The 21,349-nt window shown below is 42.4% G+C and overlaps 1 protein-coding gene across 1 annotated transcript; it reads left to right on the forward strand.

Annotated features, from left to right (window-relative positions):
- The first annotated feature begins 4,683 nt into the window (after positions 1 to 4,683).
- Positions 4,684 to 18,606, forward strand: LRRC58 (leucine rich repeat containing 58). Its single transcript, XM_060763393.2, has 4 exons — positions 4,684 to 5,239; positions 8,546 to 8,674; positions 11,132 to 11,409; positions 14,651 to 18,606. The coding sequence occupies exons 1-4, from the start codon at positions 4,770 to 4,772 to the stop codon at positions 14,857 to 14,859; spliced, it is 1,086 nt and encodes a 361-aa protein (XP_060619376.2). The 5' UTR covers positions 4,684 to 4,769; the 3' UTR covers positions 14,860 to 18,606.
- The last annotated feature ends 2,743 nt before the right edge of the window (positions 18,607 to 21,349 follow it).

Here is a 21,349-nt window from a genome sequence, read left to right on the forward strand (position 1 = left end):
TTTGTGTAATCATCATTCAGGTCTTAAAACTGGTTCCCGGATTTCCTATGGCCCCACCTACACTGACCATTTCATGCAGTTTCGAATATTGAAGAAAGTAAAAGTAAAGGTTTCCCCTGACATTAAGTCTAGTTGTGTCCGACTCTGGCAGGTGGGGCTCGCATCAGTTTCTAAGCTGAAGAGCCAGCATTGTCCGTAGACACCTCAAAGGTCATGTGGCCAGCATGACTGCATAGAGCATTGTTACCTTCTCGCCAAAGAAGTACCTATTGGTTTACTCACATTTGCACGCTTTCGAATTGCTCGGTTGTCAGAACCTGGGTGTTGCACCCTAGAGCAGGAACAGGACCCTCTAGTAATTAAATACACCACACCTTGAATGAAGGAAGAGTCCTTTTTATTTAAAGAATAACTGGAGCCAATAAAAGAGATGAATATAAAATAAGTAGAAGTCCAAAAGCAAAAAGCCAAACAAAGCAGCAACATATTTATTTACAGCTTTTATATTCCGCCCTTCTCACCCCACAGGGGACTCAGGGCGGATTACAGTGTACACATATATGGCAAACATTCAATGCCAATTTTGACATACAACATATACAGACATAGACAAAGGCTATTTAACTTTTCTGGCTGCCAGGGGAGCTGTTGCTTTCATCGTCCATCTGCGACACTGATGAAGTACTTCCGCATTCCTCGCATGCTTTTTGCTTGCTGGAGTCTTTTTTTTTTATGGCCTCATAAATTAGTTAATTTAGCCTTCCCACACTTTAAGGTGGTACCTAATTTTCCTACTTGACAGATGCAACTGTCTTTCGGGTTGCAAAGGTTGACAACAGGCTACACAATTGGTTGGAAACCCACTCCAACCCGGGCTGGCTTCGAACATAACCTTTTGGTCAGAGTGATCTTAATGCAGCTGACACTCAGCCAGCTGCGCCACAATCCCGGTGCCAACATAAGCAGTGTCCAAACATAGGAATAATAACAATGTCCCAAAGCTTGCAGAAATAATCCAAATGCAGTGAATAACCAAAAGCCTTCAAATTAAAACCATGAACAGACTAGCCATTGCTAATCCACTTGAAAAGCCAGGAATCCTTAGAGACGGGGCCACATGAAACAGGAATATCTAGGAGACTTGAGCTTGATTCCAAACAATGCCTGGTCTAAAGAAAATTCTCTTAGAACTCAATTTAAGTCCCAAAAACTGACTTCTACTAGTCTTATATATCTCCCCATTAACTGCAGCAGGTGTGAAACTACCTTGCAAACTCGAGCCTGGAGAAGGGTGTAAACTTTCTTCCCTGGCTGTGGCAGGAACTTTCTCATGAGAACTTAGCCTTTCCCCTGACCCTTCTCGATCAGAGTCTGTAGTAACCTTATTGTCCAAAGTGTCTCCATTTTGTACCTCATCCTCATTGATCACATCAGGTTCACTATCCAAGTCAGACCCAGAAACATTAGAAGGGGAAACACAATTACAGATTCAGGCTCAAACACAGGCTGAGTCCCAACACTGGGGCTAACACCCTGCTCCCCGGATTTGAACCACCGACCTTTCGGTCAGCAAGTTCAGCAGCTCAGCGGTTTATCCCACAGTGCCACTGGGGGCTCCTATAAATATCTGAATTAAAAAGAAGCCAACTATAGGGTCGGGATAATATATTCATATGATGGTGGGAATTGCCAGAATACAGTCGAAGGCAACAGAAACATCTGGATATTTTTGAAAGCCTGAGAACTACAGCAAAAAACATCACAGCCTTCTGATGCTTTTGCCTTTAACATTTTGTGGTTTTTTGTAAGGAAAGTTGAAGACGTTAAAAAAGAAGAACACCTCATTACAGACTCAATCAAGGAAGCCACAATCTTGAATATGCAAGATTTTAGCAGGGCACATATTACAGATGGAACATCTCATATCTGGAATCCCAATATCCAAAACACTGAAATCTAAAATTGTCCATATGTGTGGATGACACCTTTGTTTCTAGTGGTTCAAAATACACAAACTTTTATTCATTGACAAAACTATTAAGAATATAGTATGAAATTACTACGTGTCTAAGGTGTATATGAAACATAAATACGTTTTGTATTTAGACTTATATCCCATCTCCAAGACTTCAAATTATGTGCATGTATACAATTATACATATGCCAGAATCTGAAAAAGAATCAAAACACTTTGGATGATACTCAGCCTGTAACAGAGTGCATTGTAAGCCTGCCATTCATGGGATTACAATAATTCAAACACAACATGATAGCAATTTACAATATAGGCAGTCCCCAAGTTACAAACATCTGACTTACAAAATACTCATAGTTAAGAACGGAGGTGTGAAAACGGGAAGTGAGAGAAATCTACCCCTAGGGAGGGAAATTCACTTCTGGGAGAGTTATTATGTGGAAAAGGTGTCTCCACAGAAACTTTCTCAACAAGCTATTTTCCCCCAAAATCCAATTATCGCAGGGACAGGAAGTGATGTGAAATCTTCTGAATAGGGGCAGAGACAAACCAAACACTGGGGGTATTGACACTTCCCTATGCTATCCAAAGAAAATATATATGTTTGCCTGGAGTTACACTTTAAAAATGTACCTATTCCGACTTACAAACAAATTCATAGAATCATGAAAGAGACCTTGTGTGCCATCCAGTCCAAACCCCTGCCAAGAAGCAGGAAAATCACATTCAAAGCACCTCCGACAAATGGCCACCAATTTAAAAAGCCTACAGAACTATTGTTTGAAACACTGGCCTAAACATGTGCAGAAAGTACATAATACCACTTCATGTAAGTATTTCATACAACTCTTTTCTTCCGATAGTCATGATACTGGTTTGAGAACAGGGTAGACCAATGGTTCTCAAAGTGTGCTCCGTGGAGTCCTTAGGGCCACGTGAAGCCCAGCCGGGGGCTCTGCACTTCTCTCCAAGCATGCAACAGCACCAGTCTGTTTTGAAGAAGGCACCAGTCTGATTGACCCTGCCCCCCCCCCCTCGGGGTGCTGGAAGCACCGCTGCCAGAAGTGTAGCTGCCACCGAAAGAAGGGTGAAGGGCCCCATTGGTTGTAGTGGTGGAAGGGGGCATAGGGCAGGCCCAGGAGGGTGTGGCCAGTGGCAGTCCTGTAGAGCACAGGCCAGGGACGCGAAGGCCTCCAGGCCCTGTGGAGGGTAGCCCAGGGCGAGCTGCAGAGCTGTTTTCAGAGGGAGAAGGTCCTTGCCCACCAAGAACTTGGAGAAGCAGCACATGGACCCTGCCATCGCTGCCATCATGGGCTGGAATATGCTGAGGTTTGCAACCCCAGTCGCAAATTTCTTCCCTTCCCCTTGCTTCCCTCCCCCCCCCCCCCCCCGCCCCAGGATCATCAAGTTTGCAGACGACACCAAATTGGGAGGGATAGCCAATACTCCAGAGGACAGGAGCAGGATTCAAAACCATCTTGACAGATTAGAGAGATGAGCCAAAACTTACAAAATGAAGTTCAACAGGGACAAAACAAGATACTCCACTTTGGCAGGAAAAACGAAATGCAAAGATACAGAATGGGGGACGCCTGGCTTGAGAGCAGTACGTGTGAAAAAGATCTTGGAGTCCTCGTGGACAAGTTAAACATGAGCCAACAATGTGATGTGGCAGCAAAAAAAGCCAATGGGATTTTGGCCTGCATCAATAATAGTGTCTAGATCTAGGGAAGTCATGCTACCCCTCTATTCTGTTTTGGTTAAACCACACCTGGAATATTGTGTCCAATTCTGGGCACCACAATTCAAGAGAGATATTGACAAGCTGGAATGTGTCCAGAGGGAGACTAAAATGATCAAGGGTCTGGAGAACAAGCCCTATGAGGAGCGGCTTAGGGAACTGGGCGTGTTTAACCTGAAGAAGAGAAGGCTGAGAGGAGATATGATAGCCATGTATAAATATGTGAGAGGAAGCCACAGGGAGGAGGGAGCAAGCTTGTTTTCTGCTTCCTTGGAGACTAGACGCGGAACAATGGCTTCAAACTACAAGAGAGGAGATTCCATCTGAACATTAGGAAGAACTTCCTGACTGTGAGAGCCGTTCAGCAGTGGAACTCTCTGCTCCGGAGTGTGGTGGAGGCTCCTTCTTTGGAAGCTTTTAAACAGAGGCTGGATGGCCATCTGTCAGGGGTGATTTGAATGCAATATTCCTGCTTTCTTGGCAGGGGGTTGGACTGGATGGCCCATGAGGCCTCTTCCAACTCTTTGATTCTATGATTCTATGACTCAAACAATGATGGATCTGGATGAAACTTGGCATGAATCCTCAATCTGCCCAAATGTGAACACTGGTGCAGTTTGGGGAAAATAGACTTGACACTTGGGAGTTGTAGTTGCTGGGATGTATAGTTCACCTACAATCAAAGAGCATTCTGAACCTCACCAACGATAGAATTGGGCCAAACTTTCCACACAGAACCCCCATGACCAACACCAAATACTGTGTTTTCTGATGGTCTTTGGCAACCCTTCTGACACCCCCTCACGACCCCCTCAGGGGTCCCGAACCTCAGGTTGAGAAACACTGAATTAAACCAATCTCTCGCTGAACTAAACCAGTCTCCAGCGGGAGCTCCAATTGAGCTGCTCCAGGCGCGCGCCTGAGAAGCCAGGCCAAGCAGGCGGGTCTCGAGAGCGGAAGGGCACAGTTTGCGCTCCCCGGAAGTCCCGCCCCTTGGGCGCTGAGGGGAGTTGTAGGCCGCGGCTGGCGAGGGCGCCTTGTAGACCGCAGGAGATGGCGGAGGAGGCCCTTCCGGCGGGAGGAGAGGAGCCAGAGGCGGTAGCGGAGGAGCAAGAGGAGGCGGGCGGCCCTTCGCCCTCTTCTCCCCCTTCGAGGCGCTTGGCGGTGCCCGCGTCGTGGCTGTCGCCTTCGGGCGGCCTTCCGGCGGAGCTGGGCGCCCGCTTCCCGGCCTTGGAGGAGCTGGACGTGAGCGGGACGGGGCTGGCGGCGCTGGGGCCGGAGCTGCTAGGCCTGGGCCGCCTCCGCACGCTGCTGGCCAAGAACAACCGGCTGGGCGGGCCGGGCTCGTTGCCCAAGGGCCTGGCGGCCTCCCCGCTGGGCCGCTCCCTCCGCGCCCTCAACCTCAGCGGCAACCGCTTCGCCCACCTCCCGCCCCCCGTGCTGGGCCTCCGCCGCCTCCGCAGCCTCAGCCTGGGCAGCAACCGCCTCCAGGCCATCCCGCCCGCCATCCAGGAGCTCGGCAGGTCGGTCGGGACGGGGAGGGAGGGAGGAAGGGAACACCCCCCAGGGGCCACACCGGGGAGTGGAGGCGCCCTGGCACCCCTCTTTGGGGAAAGCTACAGCTCCCACCGTCGTTTCCAGCCAGGGCTCCTTCAATTCCTTGCTTTCCTTCTCCAAAACTGCCCCCTCATTTCAAGTTGGTGACCCACACTAAGGGCCCCAATCATAGAATCAAAGAGTTGGAAGAGACCTCATGGGCCATCCAGTCCAACCCCCTGCCATACATCCCAGCAACTACAACTCCCAAGTGTCAAATCTATTTTCCCCAAACTGCACCAGTGTTCACATTTGGACAGTTTGGGGATTCATGCCAAGTTTGATCCAGATCCATCATTGTTTGAGTCATAGAATCAAAGAGTTGGAAGAGGCCTCATGGGCCATCCAGTCCAACCCCCTGCCAAGAAGCAGAAATATTGCATTCAAATCACCCCTGACAGATGGCCATCCGGCCTCTGTTTAAAAGCTGCCAAAGAAGGAGCCTCCACCACACTCCGAGGCAGAGAGTTCCACTGCTGAATGGCTCTCACAGTCAGGAAGTTCTTCCTCATGTTCAGATGGAATCTCCTTTCTTGTCGTTTGAAGCCATTGTTCAACAGTGACAAATGCAAGATACTGCACTTAGGCAGAAAAAACGAAATGCAAAGATACAGAATTGGGGACGCCTGGCCTGAGAGCAGTCCGTGTGAAAAAGATCTTGGAGTCCTCGTCCAAAAGCCAATGGGATTTTGGACTGTATCTGTATCTGGCCATCCAGCCTCTGTTTAAAAACCTCCAAAGGGCAGAGAGTTCCACTGCTGAACAGCTCTCACAGTCAGGAAGTTCTTCCTCATGTTCAGATGGAATCTCCTCTCTTGTAGTTTGAAGCCATTGTTCCGCACCCTAGTCTCCAGGGAAGCAGAAAACAAGCTTGCTCCCTCCTCCCTATGGCTTCTTCTCACATGGCTATCATGTCTCCTCTCAGCCTTCTCTTCTTCAGGCTAAACATGCCCAGCTCCTTAAGCCGCTTCTTATAGGGCTTGTTCTCCAGACCTTTTATCATTTTAGTCGCTCTCCTCTGGACACATTCCAGCTTGTCAATATCTCTCTTAAATTGTGGTGCCCAGAATTGGACACAATCCCATCCATCCTTCCCAGAGCCTCTCTTCCCCAAAAGCCTGTTGGCAGAGGAAGGTCTTGACCTACTTGGGGAACGCCAGCAGGGATAGGACCATTCTGGTTTCTCCTGGGAGGGAGTTCTACAGCCTGGGAGCAGCCACCCAAAAGGATTGGTGACCAAGCTTCATGGAGACACCTTTCCCACAGTACAGGTGGAAACTGATTTTCTCTTCCCAGGGGTAGATTTATCTCACTTCCTGTTATTAGATGGTGAGGCACATGTCTGTGTTTTAGATGGATTAGGGATCAGCTGGTTTTCCCTGTAATAAGCAGTGAGAGCACCAGCAGTTTTGAAGATGAAATTAGATAGGTGACGTCCCCCATTCTCCTTACACTGAGTAAACCGATTCCTGGCATTTGTCATGACTCTTGCCAGCATAGCAGGCATTAGGTTGGCAATTACTTACTGGATGTTGGTCTTCAAATCTTGTAGGGTCCTTGGACGGTTCACATAAACACGGGATTTCAAAAAAACCCTTAGAAAAAAATCACAAGGGGCCAAATCTGGAGAGCGGGCCAGCCACTCCAAATCTGCTCAAAAAGTAGGCCTCAACGGCAAAAGCCCACTCCTCACAGTTCCAACGCATGATGGCGACTGAACTGTGTCAGGACAAAACTTTATACTCCTGCCTCTTGAACGAGACCACTAGCGCTCTGCTACGTCTTCAACCGACTGAATGGCGCGCATTTAAAAAAAGGAAGTTATGCTGCTTCACCCTGTATTTTTAAGATAGTACCATATCTTTGCTGTGTAAAAATGTATGCCAGTTGGCATCACGTACAGTGCATTGACTTAGAGGTTTCTCCTTACGTTCTCATGAGACACTTACACACTGCAAAGTACCTCTGGCAGATGGCCATCCAGCCTCTATTTAAAAGCCTCCAAGGAAGGAGCCTCCGCCACACTCCCAGGCAGAGAGTTCCAGTGCTGAACAGCTCTCACAGTCAGGAACTTCTTCCTAATGTTCAGGGGAATCTCCCTTCTTGTAATTTGAGCCCATTGGATCTAATGATTGCAAGGGAGTTTAAACACATTGGTGGAAAAGTACTGGCAGCTGCTTGTGCCAGGCCCTTCTCACAAAGCCTCCTTGTGAAAGAGGCCTGTGCTGTAGAGGCCTTCATCCAAGATTTCTCTGTCTTGAGCCTATGAATAAGCTAGGTGCATAAGAAGGTTGATGATGTTTCTGCCCTGAGGAGGAAAAGTTACTTGTTCTAGCATTTCAGAGAAGACGGAGGTGCCCCCAGTGGCACAGTGGGTTAAACCTTTGTGCTGGCAGGACTGAAGACCAGCAGGTCATGTTCAAATCCGGGAAGAGTGCGCATGAGCTCCCTCTGTCAGTTTCAGCTCCCCATTATATTTCCCAATGTAGTTAGGTGGGCCTCATATTGTTCCACTGTCTATTCCATCAGGACAGTGTATTATTTCAGCTATAACCTTATATGTCATCAGGCAGGGAAACAAACATTGCATGGGTGTAGCAGTCATCCTCACCACCAGCGTTTCTTCATCTTGTGTGAGGACACCACACTGTCTCTCTCTCTGATGCTCCCACTGAACAGACTTCCCTGTTTACTAACTCTGTTCACAAGCTCCTGTTTCTTAGGGGCTGATGGCCACACCCTCTGTCCCAACTAAGCCTTTCCTCTTAGCAGAACCTCCTCCCATTTTATAATAATAGTAATAATAATAAACTTTATTTATACCCCGGCACCATCTCCCCAATTGGGACTCCGAGCGGCTTACATGAGGCCAAGCCCAAACAACAATTTACAACAAAGTAAAACCGAAAACACAAACCGAAAACGAAACAATAAACAACGAGTTTACCCAGTAAAGTCCGCAAGTAAGCCTCTAAACAACTCAGCATGATATGTTATGCCAAATAAGTATAGATAAAGAAGGAACTAAATTTTGGGGATAGATGTACTTCATTTTTCAGTGTTTAACTTTCAGATTGCATTCCTTGTACTCCCTAAGTTTGTTTAGAAAATATACCCCCAGTTTATCTTTTCATGCTATTTTTGCTTGTAAAATTATATCTTTTGTGAGAATAGTCTGAGATGAGATAATTTGGTCTTAACAATCTGTGTATCAATTTGCTTTTGTTTTTCAGTTTAGAATTCTTGTATCTTGGAGGAAATTTCATTACTTCAGTTCCACCCGAGTTAGCAAACTTGCCTTCACTAAGTTACCTTGTCTTGTGTGATAACAAAATACAGAGTATTCCCCCTCAGTTAGCACAGTAAGTATTTTTATACTTTTTAATATTTCTCTTGGTCTGATCTAAATTGTAGTAGTAGAAATCTGATATTTGTTTCAGAATGCATACATGTTTTTTTGGAAGAAGGAAGGAAGCTATGTTTGATTGCTCACAATATAGGCAGAGGTGCAATTTTGGAAACCTTAAAAATGCAGTATAACTCCCCCCCCCCCCATCTTAAAAATATACCATATTTATTCAAATCTAATGCTCACCTTTTTTGGCTAAATTACCTTCCCAGAACTAGGATATGCATTAGATTTGCGTAATATGGTAATCTTAGTGCCGATCCAAATCAAAAGGGAAGTTGCTTCAGGAGCATCTGGAGATCCTCTTTGAAGGATCATGGGGGCTGTAGTTTGGGATCACGGGGGATCTACAAATCCCAGGACTGCATAGGATTCAACCCTGACAATCACTGGGGATTTGGAGATCCCCCATGATCCCAAACTACAGCCCCCATGATCCCATAGCATTGAGCCAGAGCTGTTCAAGTTCATTCATTCTACAACATAGAGGCACCCCAACGTTTTATTTTCCATTGCTGGAAATTTTGGTGTTCTAACACTTCGGAATTTTAAGCAGACAGCCACTGTAATGCAAATTGCAAAGAGTTCACTTTTTGTTTCTGCGCATTAAATTTGCCAGCAAATACTTTTTTTTTTGTTTCAGGGTTTTGAAAATTGAGGTGTACATTAGATTTGAAGGTGTCGTTTTTTTAAGAACATAATTACAAATTGAAAATCCTTTTTAAAAATTATTTTTTTGCTAAAAATGTTGTTACAGAGTTCTATACTGTAATGAGACTCCTTGGTTTTGCTAGTTTCAGGAGCAGGCAAAACACCCCAACAAAAAACGGATAAAGCAGCAATGTTAGCAAGGGAGAGAAAATTATTTTGTCTTCACTAGATCTGTATAGTGTTAAGAGTATATAGTGTAATTTTGTCCATAGAATGAACTTGCAAAAGGAAACCAAGATCACTGTGATTTGTTGCTGTACATAGAGTTACATAAAACTCCCACTTACATACAATTGAGAAATAATTTTGGAATGTGGGAACACCTTGTCCAATCCCTCACCATTATTTTTCCAGGAAAAACCATTTCTCCCTATTTTCCCTCTGTTTTTGCCTTCACATCTATATCTTGGAATGTGTTGTAAATTCACAGCATGCATACGGCCCCAAAATTGGAAGAAATTTGAACAATAATAATAAAAACTATATTTCACATGGCATTTCTGTACAAGTAACTAATCTCTTTAATATGGTAATTAACATCTGATCAGGGATAAATTCTGTCAAGTTCGAGGTGGCTTAATCTGGTATATTGGTATAGGATAGCAGTGTCAGTGATCTGACGTAGCCTTTATTTGAGCCAACAAACTTGTTTTCTTGATATTCGTAGTAACATGCATACGAATGAAATTTCACAGAGAATGCATCTCTGATTGTATATATCCTAAATCAGCATTGCACTTTTATGTGAGAAGCAGTTGTGAGTGTATGGAATGAGTGGGTTTGGTGGGGGTGAGGAGGAGGAGGGATTCAGAAGACAGATCAGTGTTGGCCTCTGTGAATTATTTTGTCATATATATATATATATATATATATATATATATATATATAATTTTGTCATATATATATATATATCTCAAATGTGATTTACATACTTTTGCACTGCCATGCATCTTTTTCAGTAACCCCACCCGACCCATTACCAAGGGTTCAGCCAACTTGGATCCAGATTGGATGAAAAGTATGACCTTCATCTTAGGGGATACATTCCAAAACTCTGTGGATACCCAAAATCACTGATAATACCAAACATTAAAATTTATCTATTCTTGAATTATAAGCATCCCATAAAACAGCACTGGCGGGCCTAGAGTAGCTTCTCGAGGTCTCACAGTGCTAAACAGTATTATGCTTGAGCCAAAAATTATGATAGAATCACACTGGAAAATCTAGAGAGGCCCACAGACACTTCCATAGGTGATATTTTTTTAATATGGGTAAGTGAAACTATGGATAACAAATCCATGGTTAAGGAGAGCATACCGAACTTGTCAACTTCATACTAAGTATAGTCGGTAGACTGCATCTATGAGTTCAACTATCCAACATAAACCTCCCCCAAAACAAATCTTTTTTTTTTTTTCATTTTATATAAGAAAATTTATAGTGGGGCTTGAGCATCCATGATTTTTTGTATCCATGAATACTAAGGACTGCCACACTTATTTGGGCAATTTTTATGACCCATGAAAACTCACTTCTGGCCATCATGGCTAACACTTTTTTTAATGATAGGGGCTAGCCAGAGATGTGTAGCTTGGTTAATCCTTCAAGACAGTTTCAGTCACTCCTTCTGTCCCTAAGAGGGGACTTAGCTTTTGGCACATAATTACCTCAAGATTGTCATCTCTTTACTTTCCAGGTTGCATTCCTTGCGTTCCCTTAGCCTTCACAATAACCTGCTGACGTATCTTCCTCGGGAGATTCTCAATCTTGTGCATCTTGAAGAATTGAGTTTGCGGGGAAATCCATTGGTGGTGCGATTTGTCCGTGACTTGACATACAATCCTCCAAGTCTCCAAGAGTTGGCTGGACGCACAATCAAAACCCGCAATGTGCCCTATATTCCTAGTGATCTCCCTGGGAACCTCCTCCGGTACTTGAACTTGGCCAGCAACTGCCCTAACCCCAAATGTGGAGGTATGCTCTGTTCCTAGCCGCTTTCTCCTGCCTTTTTGTCACACCTTCCATGTTGAATTGGCCTCTGTCCCTCCTTGGTGCCCAAGTTGTTAACAGTCAAGTCTGATTACTAAGTTGAGGAACAAGCTCAGTGGGTTTCACATTTTAAATGATTTAATATAATTTATTTTAAATCCTGTTTTTCCCCTTTCGATAGCAAGATCCTCAAATTGGGTTACAGCAAATACTAAAATCTTTTAAAAACACAACCCCAAAGCAAAAAATAAAGACAGCAAAAAATAAACCCAACCAACAGAAATGACAGCCAATAAATATAATTAAGTAACAACAGAGTGGAATTTCAAAATATTTTTTAATTTGATATGGATGAAGATGACAACTGTTCTAACTTCATATAACAGGGAGTAAATCCCAATGTGGAGCAAGCCACTAAAGTTGCCCTTTCCCATGAAGTGAATTAGCTGCTTTTTGAAAGTGGCACATTCATGTGGGAGGAGATAGTCCCCCACATAGTTGCCTGATAACTAAAACACTTAGAGTTGGAAAAGGGATTGCTATTCCTTTGAATTAAGTTTAGAAGCCTTTGAGCATATACGTGGAATTAAATCAGTTTTATTTTTTAACATAGAGGCATGACTGTAAAAATCAAAAGGCAACAAGTGTATCCATAGAAGCATTACTCTCCACAGCACTCTTAACAAGCTAGCTTAATTCAATACTGGCATCAAAACAGCATTGCTTGTATGTATTATTTTTAAAAGTGTAGCCTGGTCTTCAGCCAAAAAGGCTCCAGCTTTAATAACCTGGAAAGATGTTGCAAAAAAGAAAAATGTGAAGAGAGGAAAAATAAATGTAGCCTCTAGTTCTTAAAATACAACCAGAAAGTTCATGTAATAACTGTGTTCAGGGGGTAAAAAGAAGTTGATCTCTCTCCTTGCTCCTTTTTTTCACTCTTGTGAAGCCACTTCAAAGGTATGCAGACAAAAGAAAAGTTAGTGAGGACTAAATATTGGGCTCTCAGGAAAACTGACAATGTTGCACTGCTTCATTTCTCGTCTTCTGTTGATATTTACGTAGAATTGGAAGAGACCACAAGGGCTGTCTAGCCCAGTGGTTCTCAACCTGTGAGTCCCCAGGTGTTTTGGCCAACAACTCCCAGAAATCGCAGCCAGTTTACCAGCTGTTAGGATTGGCAGTGTGCTGCCATGTTCCAATACACATACTTTTGGGAGATGTGTATCGAAAGAAAGAAGGTCCCCTACCACCCAAGACAGAATATCCATGATTGAACAATTCTTACAGTCAAGTGTATAGGTAGAATATATTTTCTTGTAATTTTAAAGCATCGTATATTGTACTTATCTCTGGTGCAGCAGGCAGCAAACTCTTCCACATGACTTCCACATGAAATTAAAATTTCTTAAGGATAGGTGGATGCATGTTTAATGTGTCTTCATGGTATTGAGTTTATATTTTTTTTCATAACACAGAGCTTACAATCCTTCACATACTTACCTGGTATAAGTTCCATTTATCTTGCTAGGTCTTATTCTGAATAAATACACATAGGTGTGCATTGTGACTATCTAAACCAGTTATTCTCAACCTGTGGGTCCCCAGATGTTTTGGCCTTTATCTCTTAGAAATCCTAACAGCTGGTAAACTGACTGGGATTTCTGGGAGTTGTAGGCCCAAAACACCCACAAGCTGAGAACCACTGATTTAAATTTAACTTGGAAAAAGCAAAGCAAACCGATAACATCCTGCAGATGTGATACAATGTTTTTCTTTCTGGTATCCTGTCTCTTTTCTGCGTCACATTTAAATCCAGCTTTCAACTTGAAGCCCACTCCAATTTCCCCCTGTGAGGAAGCCCAGTAATTATCAATATCAACTTAGGAGCTGTCTTATAAAGGGACTATTAATTAAAGAAGGATTTACTTATTTGATAGCGAAGCTGATATTTAAGGTCCCTGATTGACCTTTCTTCTTGTGCAGGGCTGTTTGACTTAGAAGAAACTGTATCAGGCAAGGCTTGAGGCAAACAGTAACAAATTTATATAACAGGAGTATAACAGATCCAATGTTACTTCTCTAGAGGCACAAACTTAGTTGGTTACATCGATAAGGTTTCCTGAATAACTTTAGGTACTAAACAGACTTCAAAAGGTTTCTTTAGGAAAATGTTTCTTTCTTTAACAAGCGTTCTTTTACTTCAAATAAGCCATCTTTCCTTGGTTAAGATGTTTCTTAACCAAGGAATCAGTCCTCCCTGTAGTTCTACCACTACAGGATTCCTGCTGGATTTCCACACCCACACAGGATCAACTTCTGTGGTTCTCTGGACACAGACTAGTTCCCTGATTCTCCCACTACACAACCAGTCTTCTCTGTAGCTCACCGGCTTACAGACTGCCCACTTTCAAACAGCTGCGCTGTTAAGTGGCAGTTGGCTCCACCCCCGTTGCTATGGCAACTCAGCTAGAGGCAAGCCAAGCTAGCCACCATCTCTAACAAAATATAATTCTACATACTTACCATTATTAACTATTGTCTAAACAACACATAACTATAGGAATAAAAATACACATCATCACACACCCCTTTGGGGGGCAGTGGTAATATGGTTAGTTTTATCATGATAGCCAGCATGCTATAATGATTTCAGCATTGGAGTATTACTCTGGAGACTTGAATTTGAATCAGAGATCAACCATGGAAATTCACTGTGAAGTCCTGTACCAGGCCTCCTTAAACTGCAGCCTTCCAGCTGTTTGGGCCTCCAACTTCCAGAATTCCTGACGATTGAATGAGCTGGATAGCTCTCTAGGAATTGGAGGCCCAAACAGTTGGAGAGCCACAATTTGAGGATGCCTGTCACACACTCTCTCAACCTCTTAATAGGAATGTACTTGCTGGATTAAAATGATGTGCATCAAAAGCTGGCAGCTGGTAGTGTTTTTCCATTTTAAAAAATCCACACACCACCACAACACTGCAGGTTGAGAGAGAGTTGCCACTGATTTGCAGCAAGTTTGGATGGCCGAGCACTGACTTTTAAACATCACTGACTCAGGACTTAGCTTTTACTATTTAAAGTGCCTATTCATACCTTGTTCAGAAGCATAGCTTGTATTTTTATGTATACAAACTATGGTATCTGTATTTATGCAAACATGATACACTGTTTATAACCGATTGAAAAATGTGTTTTTTTAGAAACCTTTTTGTTTGTTTTTAGGAGTCTATTTTGACAGCTGTGTCCGGCAAATCAAATTCGTTGACTTCTGTGGCAAGTACCGCGTTCCACTGATGCACTACCTTTGTTCCCCGGAGTGCTCCTCGCCTTGCAGTTCTGCATCTCAGAGTTCGAATTCCCAGAGTGAGTCAGACTCAGAAGATGAAGCCATTGTTGCTGCGCGCAGGATGCAAAAGGTTCTTCTGGGCTAGGAAGAGGAAGCGAAAAGACTTGCAGCAAGCCGCTTTCGAAAAGGAGGTGTGGAAGCACATGTGGTGTCGAATACCCTGTGCAGAGGCATCCTCCAAATCGTAGCTTGCTCATGGAAAGTATACCTGGACAAACCTGGACTTCCTTGGAACTGTGCTTTCAGGAAGGTTACAGGTGCTTCATGCCTTGAGGGAGGGAGCTGGCTAATGGGACACTGTGAAGATACGTGGTCATTCTGGGCCTCCTTGGAATCGGTTGCCTGCTAAAAAGACACTTGGAGTCCTGCACTACTGAGACTGCATATGAAGTGAACTGTTCTTAGTCACTGTGATTTAAAATTGCATAATGGAGGGGAGTGCAAGGTGGGAACTCCCCAGTATTATTATCTGCATCTGTCATACTTGAACATTGTTCTCTTTCTTCACTTCAGATGCTTGGTTCCTGTGTATTTATTTTAACAACATTCCTCAAAAGTAGAAAAAACCCCTTAGGTCTTGACATGTTCTTCCTTCTTTGCTTACAGTGCCTATCACCAATGTTCTGTTATAAAAACAGAATGAAGCCTTTCTTTATACTGTATTGCTTTGAGATGCACCATTAGTGCCTTTTGTGGCCTTTTTGTTCCTTTATGACACTTTATACTGCAACACTTAGCATAATATGGCTTTGTATTGTATAACTGAGAGGTCAGAGTGGAAATACTTTTAATAATTATTATATGTTATTGATGTCTCTGGTACCTTTCCCCAGTACCTGCACTACAATGGTATTTACAGCAATACTGTAAATGTCTTCTTGTCTTGCTTCGTTTGACTTTTTCAGATACTTATTTTCCTGCTATAGGTATCCTGCCTAAAACATTGATTTATTAGAGGTTAGAGGTACTGTCTTCTACAAGAGATAAAAACAATGCTGTATTATAAATTCACAGAGAGATTGGGTTTTTGGCTCTCACTACAGGTGTTAGGCCGATCAGTGAGAGTTGTGCACCCATATTCCACTACAACATTTGCTGTTCTGATAAATGTAGAGAGGGTATCTTTTCAAGTAACAATTCTATGCTTTTTCCACATGCTTTATGTCAACTTGTCTTTGTAAGTGCATCCACAATTACCTCAATTATCTCACTCCAGTTGGATAAGAGTTTTTCCAAAACTTAACCCAACATTGTGGGTTGAGTGCTAGGAAAGAGTGATATCTTTGCAATAGAAACACTTTTTAAAAGGTACATTATTTTGATCTCCCACATAGGTGCATGCCAGAATGGAGGAGAATAATGAAAAGACCCTTGCATAAAGCAGTTAATGAAAACTGAATTCCTTTGTTCTCTTAATGTGGTTTTGTTTTGAATAATCGTGAGAATCAGTTAAGGCTATACTGTTATAATCTTGATCTATAGTAGTAGTTCCCAACCTTTGGTCCTCCGGATGTTTTGGACTTCAGCTCTCACAATTCTTAACAGATGCTAAACTGGCTGGCATTTCTGGGAGTTGAAGTCCAAAACACTAGAAGATCTAAAGCAGTGGTTTTCAACCTGTGGGTCCCCAGATGTTTTGGCCTTCGACTCCCAGAAATCCTAACAGCTGGTAAACTGGTTGAGATTTCTGGGAGTTGTAGGCCAAAACACCTGGGGACCCACAGGTTGATAACCACTGATATAAAGGTTGGGAACCACTGATCTAAAGGCACTTGTATTAATATTTCTGCTATTTCTAAAGGCTTTCTCTGTTGAATTACTATAACAGCAAGGTGGGTCTGTAAAGTTAGCAGAATAATACTTTTTTACTACGCTTCCCTAGCAATCTTATCTGTCTTTAGGTAAAGTGTTGGGGGCCAGATCTTGTTGGACTCCAACTCTATACTGACTTAATCACCATTGTTACTAGTTAAAGAAAGCATGAGTTGTTATCCAATGTAATCTGGAGGTTTGCTTGTGTTATAAAAATATTCAAATATGTTGAATATCAGCAGTAGAGCTGATCTTTTTGCAAACCTTATTTTTCCTTCTTCATATATCATGCTCTTGCTTTTAACATAGTAATGCCTCAGTGCAGCAGGAAGGGAGTTCATTGTTACATTAGTGAATTTTGTAATTTCTGCTCTTAATTGATGTCTGCTAGAATCAGATTTTGGCAACATCCGGTCTTTACATTTAAAAAAAGCCAGCATTTTTTTCTGTCACAGAATTCTAGGTATAATTTGATACTCCAGCAAAAAGAGAAGACCAAATCCCACCTGCTATCACTATATTGAAAATAAGTTTAAATTAAAAACTTGTGGCTACAGCCTCTAGACTAAGAAAATATTGCTTATTTTTGCCAGTGTTTTTTTGGCTACTGAATTTTTTGAGTGGTGGGTATTTTTGTGCTTTTCGTACTAGATTCTACTATGATTCAGATGTCTAGGAAGCTCAGTAGCGTTTAAACAATTCTGTGACACATTTTGTCCTAATATTACTCATAATGGCTTTTGTAGGGTTTCCAGGGCTAAAACCTTTGCTTTTTCCAATCAGCTTTTTGTATAGGATAGAATCATGACATTGTTTAATTAACGCTATCAGTCCCAATCACATCCATTTCTCATTTGCTTCTTTGTTTTCTGGCTAATTTGACAAAAGGTAACCATGGGTTTTGGACCTATTACATCAAAAGCTGGGACGGGGTGGGCCTTCTAGTATCCTTATTGGCTACATGTTTTCTTTTGTATTATGTAACTTTGTTGAACTGTAGCCTGTTTTATTAGATTCCTAGGATTATTGACAATTGGATGACAGTTGATAATATGTGCGTTCATTTCTGAGTAAACAATTAAGATTATTCTGATCTAGCATTCAAAAGTGTTTTCTATAAATATTCACTATTTAACAGGTATTTAAGCCTTCATTAAAGCAACTCTCAAGTGCTTAGAATCTGAAATACTCTTGATGCCTTATCTCTTTGTATCAGGAACATTCAGAAAGTGCTAAAACCTGAATGAGAATAAATTAGTCTATCTTTCCTGTCATTTCTCCTTTTCCCTGCCATCTCTTCAGCCAAGAAGAGCAGATGCGATGTTTGTAAATGCAAGTTTAATGCATTAAGATCAGTAGGAAATGCTTTAAGAACAAAATATCTGTTTGACTGGAAGCAATGTACACGGTTCCTGGCTTTGATGCTTTTCTGGAGTTGGACTTCTGGTCCTTTTTTAATCTTTTTCTGCTGTGCCTTGCTAGGTGCTCATGCAGCCTTTCTCACCCATCTTTGACTGGCCTCCCTGGTGTTTATTTGAAAGCTTGTTTGGGTTGTTTGGCAAGAGAGAAACCTTGATCCCTTTTAATTTGCATTCTAGTTTGTAGCAATGAATAAGGAGGATTTAATTCATGAGAAGTAATGAAATTTAATCCTTAGAGTGCTGCTTTGTTACTTACTTCAATGAGTCATTATAATGCATCTTAATTGCACCAGGGAGGTGCGGTTTTCCTTGTTTAATTCTCTTAAGAAACTTCACAGAGATGTCTCTGGAGTGTAAAATTGAATAAAAACAACTCTCGTCCCTAAAATTCTCAATTAGTCACATTGCTTGCTTGTCTCACACATTTGATTGCACAGTGAATTTTCATAAAGATGTTCGACCAAATTGCATTGTTTGTAATCATGTGCCTCATATTTAGTTTGCCAAGTTTCAAAGCTGCCTTGTGGAACTTTTTATGTTGGCTATTCATCAAATAAGGAGAGTTGATTTTTTAACACTAAAAGCAAAACTAAGCAAAACTTTGTATCTTTCTTTTATGCGTCTTAACCTCATTGCTTCTGGGTGGGTGTATGTTGTGGTGTTGTCATGTTTGTTTAAGTCCTTTCCAACTTGCAGGCAACCCTAAAGTGAACTGATGTGTGACATGTGTATAATTTTAAAAGTATGTATTTTCTCTTTGCTTGGGGCAAGGGGCTGACCTAGTATTCCTGGGTTCATCATTGTTAATAATTGTAGCTTGAAAGGAGGGAGTTTGCTTTGTTTTGGGAAGATCTGATTATCCCACACACTTTGCTTTGAGTTTGATTTAAAGGGTACATGCAGCATTCAGTGGTCAAGAAACATGCAGACACTTTCTCCTTATTGAATTAGTGTATCTAAACTGATTTCATAGAATCAGAATTGGAAGAGACCTCATGGGCCATCCAGTCCAACCCCCTGCCAAGAAGCAGGAATATTGCATTCAAATCACCCCCGACAGATGGCCATCCAGTCTCTGTTTAAAAGCTTCCAAAAAAGGAGCCTTCACCACACTCCAGGGCAGAGAGTTCCACTGCTGAACGGGTCTCACAGTCAGGAAGTTCTTCCTCATGTTTAGATGGAATCTCCTCTCTTGTAGTTTGAAGCCATTGTTCCGCGTCCTAGTCTCCAGGGAAGCAGAAAACAAGCTTGCTCCCTCCTCCCTGTGGCTTCCTCTCACATATTTATACATGGCAATCATATCTCCTCTCAGCCTTCTCTTCTTCAGGCTAAACATGCCCAGCTCCTTAAGCCGCTCCTCATAGGGCTTGTTCTCCAGACCCTTGATCATTTTAGTCGCCCTCCTCTGGACACATTCCAGCTTGTCAATATCTCTCTTGAATTGTGGTGCCCAAAATTGGACACAATATTCCAGGTGTAGTCTAACCAAAGCGGAATAGAGGGGTAGCATTACTTCCCTAGATCTAGACACTATGCTCCTATTGATGCAGGACAAAATCCCATTGGCCTTTTTTTGCCGCCACATCACATTCTTGGCTCATGTTTAACTTGTTGTCCATGAGGACTCCAAGCCAGGCATTGTCCCCTATTTTGTATCTTTGCATTTCGTTTTTCCTGCCAAAGTGGAGTATCTTGCATTTGTCACTGTTGAACTTCATTTTGTTAGTTTTGGCCCATCTCTCTAATCTGTCAAGATCGTTTTGAATCCTGCTCCTGTACTCTGGAGTATTGGCTCTCCCTCACAATTTGGTGTCGTCTGCAAACTTGATGATCATGCCTTCTAACCCTTCATCTAAGTCGTTAATAAACAGGACCGGGCCCAGGATGGAACCCTGCTTGTGGCACTCCACTCGTCACTTCTTTCCAGGATGAAGAGGAAGCATTGGGGAGAATCATCCTCTGGGTTCGTCCATTTAACCAATTACAGATCCACTTCACCATAGTTTTGCCTAGCCCACATTGGACTAGTTTGTTTGCCAGAAGGTCATGGGGGACCTTGTCGAAGACCTTACTGAAATCCAGGTACGCTACATCCACAGCATTCCCCGCATCTATCCAGCTTGTAACTCTGGATTTTTTCAAGTTCATTATTGACAGTCCTATGCATACGTAATTAAAAGGGCTGCTGCTGTTTTATTTACTTCAATCTCCAAAACTATTCCCCTGCTTTAGCTTAAAAAAGAGGATGAGGAAGGAAATATTACTTTTCTCAGTGGTTTTGTATAAATATCTAACCTAATTGGGGACAAAACAGAACAGGCAGGTGGCCCAGAAGGATACCATGACTGAGAGTATCGAAGCTGCTGAGAGTTCCACTTGGTGATCTTGGGCAAATACCATTCTTACAGCCACTGGGAAAGGCAAATTCAAACCACCTCAAAACAAATCTTGCCAGGAAAGCCCCATAATAGGTCACTATATGGCAGAAACAACCGAAAGGCACGTACAACAACAGCGATCATTTTTTAAAAAGGCATGCCCATCCAGATCTCCTGGGCAAATAGACAAAATCCGTGGTCAGCCAATAAGTCCTATCTATATACCGGTATATAAAAATGCTCTGTGCATAATGAGTACCTTTAAAACAAAAGAACCAATGAACGAAATCACACCAAATTTGGCAACAAAATGTCTCACAACACAAGGAGTGACTATCACTCAAAAATTTTAGATTTTGTCATTTGGGAGTTGTAGTTGCTGGGATTTATAGTTCACGTAAATCAAAGAACATTCTGAACTCCATCAACAATGGAATTGAATCAAACTTGGCACACAGAACTCCCATGACCAACAGAAAATATTGGAAGTGTTTGGTGGGCATTGACCTTGAATTTGGGAGTTTTAGTTCACCTACATCCAGAGAGCACTGTGGACTCAAACAATGATGGATCTGGGCCAAACTTGGGACAAGCGCTCAATACGCCCAAATTTGAACACAGATGGAGTTTGGGGGAAATAGACCTTGACATTTGGGAGTTGTAGTCACTGGGATTCACAGTTCACCTACAATCAAAGAGCATTCTGAACCCAACAAACGACAATTGGGGCAAACTTCTCGCACAGAACCCTCAAGACCAACAAAAAATTCTTAAAGCCATCCAATCCAACTCCCTTCATCAGGGTAAGAAAACGTAATTAAAGCCCTTCTGACAAAGAGTCATCCAGCCATAGATATATATGATTCACACACACATCATATAATAGATTTGAAAGGGACCCCTAAAGAAGGACAATTATATGTTGCATCTTCAAAAGTAGGCAAACCAGACAATCACCACATCA

This window comes from Anolis sagrei, chromosome 2, assembly GCF_037176765.1.
Source record: "Anolis sagrei isolate rAnoSag1 chromosome 2, rAnoSag1.mat, whole genome shotgun sequence".
NCBI classification, from domain to species: Eukaryota; Metazoa; Chordata; class Lepidosauria; order Squamata; family Dactyloidae; genus Anolis; species Anolis sagrei.

Coding starts and splice junctions, on each gene's coding strand:
- LRRC58 (XM_060763393.2), top strand. CDS start 4,770: ATGGCGGAGGAGGCCCTTCCGGCGGGAGGAGAGGAGCCAGAGGCGGTA. Junction 5,240..8,545: donor GCCATCCAGGAGCTCGGCAG/GTCGGTCGGGAC, acceptor TTTGTTTTTCAG/TTTAGAATTCTTGTATCTTG. Junction 11,410..14,650: donor CCCTAACCCCAAATGTGGAG/GTATGCTCTGTT, acceptor GTTTGTTTTTAG/GAGTCTATTTTGACAGCTGT.